This window comes from Propithecus coquereli, unplaced genomic scaffold (assembly GCF_000956105.1).
Source record: "Propithecus coquereli isolate 6110/MARCELLA unplaced genomic scaffold, Pcoq_1.0 Scaffold95, whole genome shotgun sequence".
NCBI classification, from domain to species: domain Eukaryota; kingdom Metazoa; phylum Chordata; class Mammalia; order Primates; family Indriidae; genus Propithecus; species Propithecus coquereli.
This window is the reverse complement of record NW_012155840.1, coordinates 6,411,607-6,416,272: the sequence shown is the minus strand read 5'-3', so window position 1 is coordinate 6,416,272 and position 4,666 is coordinate 6,411,607. Positions and strand designations below refer to the sequence as shown.

The window sequence follows — 4,666 nt, the reverse complement described above, 5'->3', positions numbered from 1 at the left end:
CTAGGATTACAGGCGTGAGCCACTGCGCCCGGCCTATACAATTCTATTTATATGAAATGCCCCAAATAGACAAATCTATAAAGACAGAAAATAGGTTAGTGGTTGCCTAGGGCTGTGGGGGACTGAGGAATTAGGGATTAATGGCTAAAGGATGTGGGCTTTCTTTCAGGAGTGATGAAAATGTTCTAAAACTACATATGGTGGTGGTTGCACACCTCTGTGAATATACTAAAAGCCACTGAATCATATACTTTAAGTGGGTAAGTTGTATGATATATGAATTATATGTCAAGAAAGTTGTTTTTAATAAAGTATATTTGGTTCCCAAAGATTCCCACTTAAAGCATGAACATAAGCATTCAAAAACTTCAGCCTTAATACTTCAAGCAGAGCTGCAAGAAATCTAGTTTAATTCAGTAACAACCATAGTGGGTCTTCAAATGATTGCTGTGAGTAATAATTCTAAACTATGAGCTGCGTATCACAAATACATATTTTACATTTTAAATTAACATGTATTAGATAAAGAATATCTGACCTGTTTAGTTCTCTTAGCCATGAGAGCTGGACTGTTTGTAATGCTAGTCCCAGTAGGGTGTCTACTAAAACAAAGTTTCAACTCCTGTGGTCTGTCAAAAAGCTTAAGGTCCAGTCTTGGGAAGTATTTATAACTAAAATAAAAAGCAAAAATAGAATTGCTGATTTAAAATACATTCATTGTTCATACTATTCCAGTATTTAGGCAAATATTTCTAAACTTCAAATAGTACCCAATATTATTCTTTAAAATCCTCATATGAAAAAAAATTTGTTCAAAAACAAAAGATGACATAGTTGTAAGATAGACTACCTTCATGGGAACTCTGGCACCTCCCAAACCTATCTGTTAATTTCAACCAATCGCTAAAGAACAGAAAACCCTGATCTCTTACTTAACAGAGGTATTAATAACCCTTTCAACAGATTCATGTATTTGATGAGAATTTATATGAAAAAAATTAGTACACTTTATAATTTTATGTTTTTCTTCATAAAATTACCTTGCATTAGTATTTAAAAGAAAAAATCTATATATTTTTCCTTCGAGATATACCATAATTTAAGCAACTCTTCACTACTGGATATTATCAGGTTATTTCTGAATTATTACAATTAAATATCTTTGTATATATATCTTTGTAAATACTTTTGCTTAAGTTCTTAGAGTTTATGAGGTTAATGTTTATCCAAAGAATTAAAATTATTATAATCACTATCAAATTATTTCCAAAAAGATTATACTTAAACATATATTCCAACTAGAAGGATAACCTATGCCCAATCTGATAGGTTAAAAATGCTTCTACTCATCATTTTGGTTTGCATTTCTTTGAATAGAAGAAAAGTTGAATATATTTTCATATTACTGACTTTGGATTTCTTCTTGAAATTGTCTTATTTCCTTTGGCCAATTTTCTTCTAGAAAATAATGCCTCTCCCCTATTTGATTTTACCTTGTTTGTCAATATCTGGATTCCAATTTCTAATAGTTAAGCCAAAGTACAAAAGAATTCTATAGTTAATGTGAAATCAATATAGTATTTAAGCCACTCAATCCCAGATACATATTCCTCATTTTCACGCAGTCCTGGTGAGGTTGTATATTAATCCACATTTTAGGAAGGTACTTATTTCACTTTCCATTTTAGGAATCCTTTTAGGAATATAGCCTAAGCTCTTAGAAAATAACTTTGTATGTATACAAAGATATAGATAGCAAAGAACTAGAAACAAATTCGTAGGAGACTAGTTAAATAAATCACAATAAATGCATGCAATGTGGTCATTAAAAATGGTAAGTCACAAAAATATTTCATGGCATGGAAAAAGGTTCACACCATTAAAGGCAAAACACAGGTTATAAAGAATATATTATATATAAGATGAACTCATACACACATATATCTATATGAGAAATAAATAAATGTATACATGTATATATGTGTATTTCTCTATCTTTATATAAATAGATATTAAAAACTGTGAGTTAATCAACTCGAATTCAAATCTAACATTGCAGGGTTCACCATTCTAGCCTTCTCTTCTCCACATATACAACTCCCTTCTCTAACGATGGAAAAACCTGACTCCCATTATCCTCAATACACTTACTCATTTGTTCAGTCCTAGAACTGACAGAAAATTGCTAATTCATATCACTACAAAAATAAAATCAGCCTACAAACTAGAGTTTGCTATTGTTTATAGGTCTGTTTATCTTGAGTTTGAGAGTATACTATGCCCAAAATTTATTTATCTTTCCTCATTCAGTGTAGTTATGTTAGTCTTTTGAAATACAGTTAGGTTCATTTTTTTCTGTTTATATTTTATTTCAGGATTTTATCCCCATTTTCATTGATTTTACTTTCTTATTTTGTTTTTTATAATTATCTAAAACATTAGCATGGCAATGTTCTCTGATATTCTAAATGGATGTCACAGCATTGCTGCCAGAATTCTCTCTCCCAGACGTTGCAATAGAGCTTTATAGTTTAGGAAGTACATTTCCCATTAGAAATGAGCCTTTCTGAAGCCACTGCATATATCTACCATTACCCCCACCCAGGCCCAGCTGTTTTCTGGGAATTATTGTCTTTGGATGGTATAGAAAGAAGGATAAAACGAAATGCATGAACCCTATTCCTCCAATCTCACAGATCATTACTTGTAAGGTAGCTTCAAACTGTGCTCCTTAGAGAGATACCACAAGGTGCAAAGGCAGGACCCAGTGGGTAGAACAGTAGGTTCCTGCCCTGTCTTCAGTTAAAGCTGCTATGCTTTTATTGGTATAATATATGGAACGTCAGCCTAAGATTTTGTTATCTCAGTCAACAAGTATTTATTGAGTGTCTAATGTGGTGAGATTCTTCTTTCAGAGAATCTCATGCCAAAATCTGGGAATGGTTCGGTTGGTTTTCTTCAGGCCAGATCCTTGTACTTTATAAGTAATTGAATATTTCTCCTAGATTCTGTTGAAGGGTTTTCCATCAATCTCAATTTCAAAAATTAAAATTTTTATATTCCTTCAAACTATTACAGTGGAAAACTGGTATAGGCAACATCAGGATTATTAACCAAACACTTTTTTAGACCTTTAAACTATATTAACTTTTATCCTATCCAAATAACACTATCATTCCCTTGAGTTTACTATCAACAAATCTTTCTATAGAAAGACAGAAAGATATCTTATCAAAAGACTAAGCTATCTCATCTTTCTCAGTGTTGATAAATCATATCACTCAAATCCTAAATAACTGAGTTTGTTTTAACCCAAGTGTATAATGTTATAATAATCACAGGTAATGTTTTATCATCCCTTACTATGTGCCAGCTATTATCTTAAGAGCCTTATATGTATTACTTCTTTTATATTTCACAACGATCCCCATTTTATAGATGAAGAAACTGAGACATGAAGAGGTTAAATAACTTGATCAAGGTTACATGGTTTCTAAGTGGCAGAAATGGAATTAAAACCCCAGGTAATGTGTGCCATTAACTATGTATATTAAACTGATTCTCAAAAAATCTTTATATAATGCATATTAAATTCTATCTTGTTAGATTTAGCCAATCCAGCCTATACAAGAAAAAAATTAGACTTCAATTCTATCATACAACATATATGCTACTTTTCAAGGTTTTAACTGAATATTTGATCAGCATACCATGAAAAGGTCCAATCAAGCTATTAATAAAAAATGTGGCCAGGCACACTGGCCCATTCCTATAGTCTCAGCACTTACGGAGGCCAAGACAGGAGGATCACTTGAGGCCAGGGGTCAAGACCAGCATGGACAACACAGTGAGACCCCATTTCTACAAAAAAATTTAAAAATTAGCCAGGCACAGTGACAAGTGCCTATAGCATCAGCTATTTGGGAGGGTAAAAAGGAGGAGGGTCACTTGAGCCCAGGAGTTCAAGGCTGCAGGGAGCTATGATTGGGCCACTGCACTCCAGCCTGGGTGGCAGAGCAAGACCCTGCCTCTTAAAAAAAAAAAAAAATGTGACCAGAAATATTAACAAATTGAATCCAACAATGTATAAAAAGAATTATACACCACAACTAAGTCCAATTTATCTCACGTATGCAAGGCTGGTCCAACATTTGAAAATCAATTAATGTAACACATCATATCAACAGGTTAAAAAAAGAAAAATCACATGAGCATATGAATAAATGCAGAAAAAGCCTTTGACAAAATCTAATATCCATTCATGATTAAAAACTCTCAATAGAGTCAGACACAGTGGCAAATGCCTGTAATCCTAGCTATTCAGGAGGCTGAGACAGGATGATCACTTGAGCCCAGGAGTTTGAGACCAGCCTGGGCAACATAACGAGATCTTATCTTTATTTCTAAAAAGGAAAGAAAGAAAAGGAAAAAAAAAATCTCTCAACTAACGAAGAATAGAGGGGAACTTCCTTAACTTGATAAAGAACATCTAAGAAAACATACAGCTAATATCACACTTAGTGATGCAAAACTAGAAGCCTTCCTGTTAAGATCAAGAGCAAGATGAGGGCCAGGCGCGGTGGCTCACGCCTGTAATCCTAGCTCTCTGGGAGGCCGAGGCGGGCGGATTGTTTGAGCTCAGGAGTTCGAAACCAGCCTGAGCAAG

At 33.6% G+C, this 4,666-nt stretch overlaps 1 protein-coding gene across 1 annotated transcript in view; it reads right to left on the bottom strand.

Annotated features, from left to right (window-relative positions):
• Nucleotides 1-4,666, bottom strand: part of DENND4C (DENN/MADD domain containing 4C) — a 103,242-nt gene that overhangs the window by 39,387 nt on the left and 59,189 nt on the right. The window contains exon 16 of the mRNA XM_012665047.1: nt 539-671. Within this exon, the coding sequence (XP_012520501.1) occupies nt 539-671 (133 nt within the window). The remainder of the gene's footprint in view (nt 1-538; nt 672-4,666) is intronic.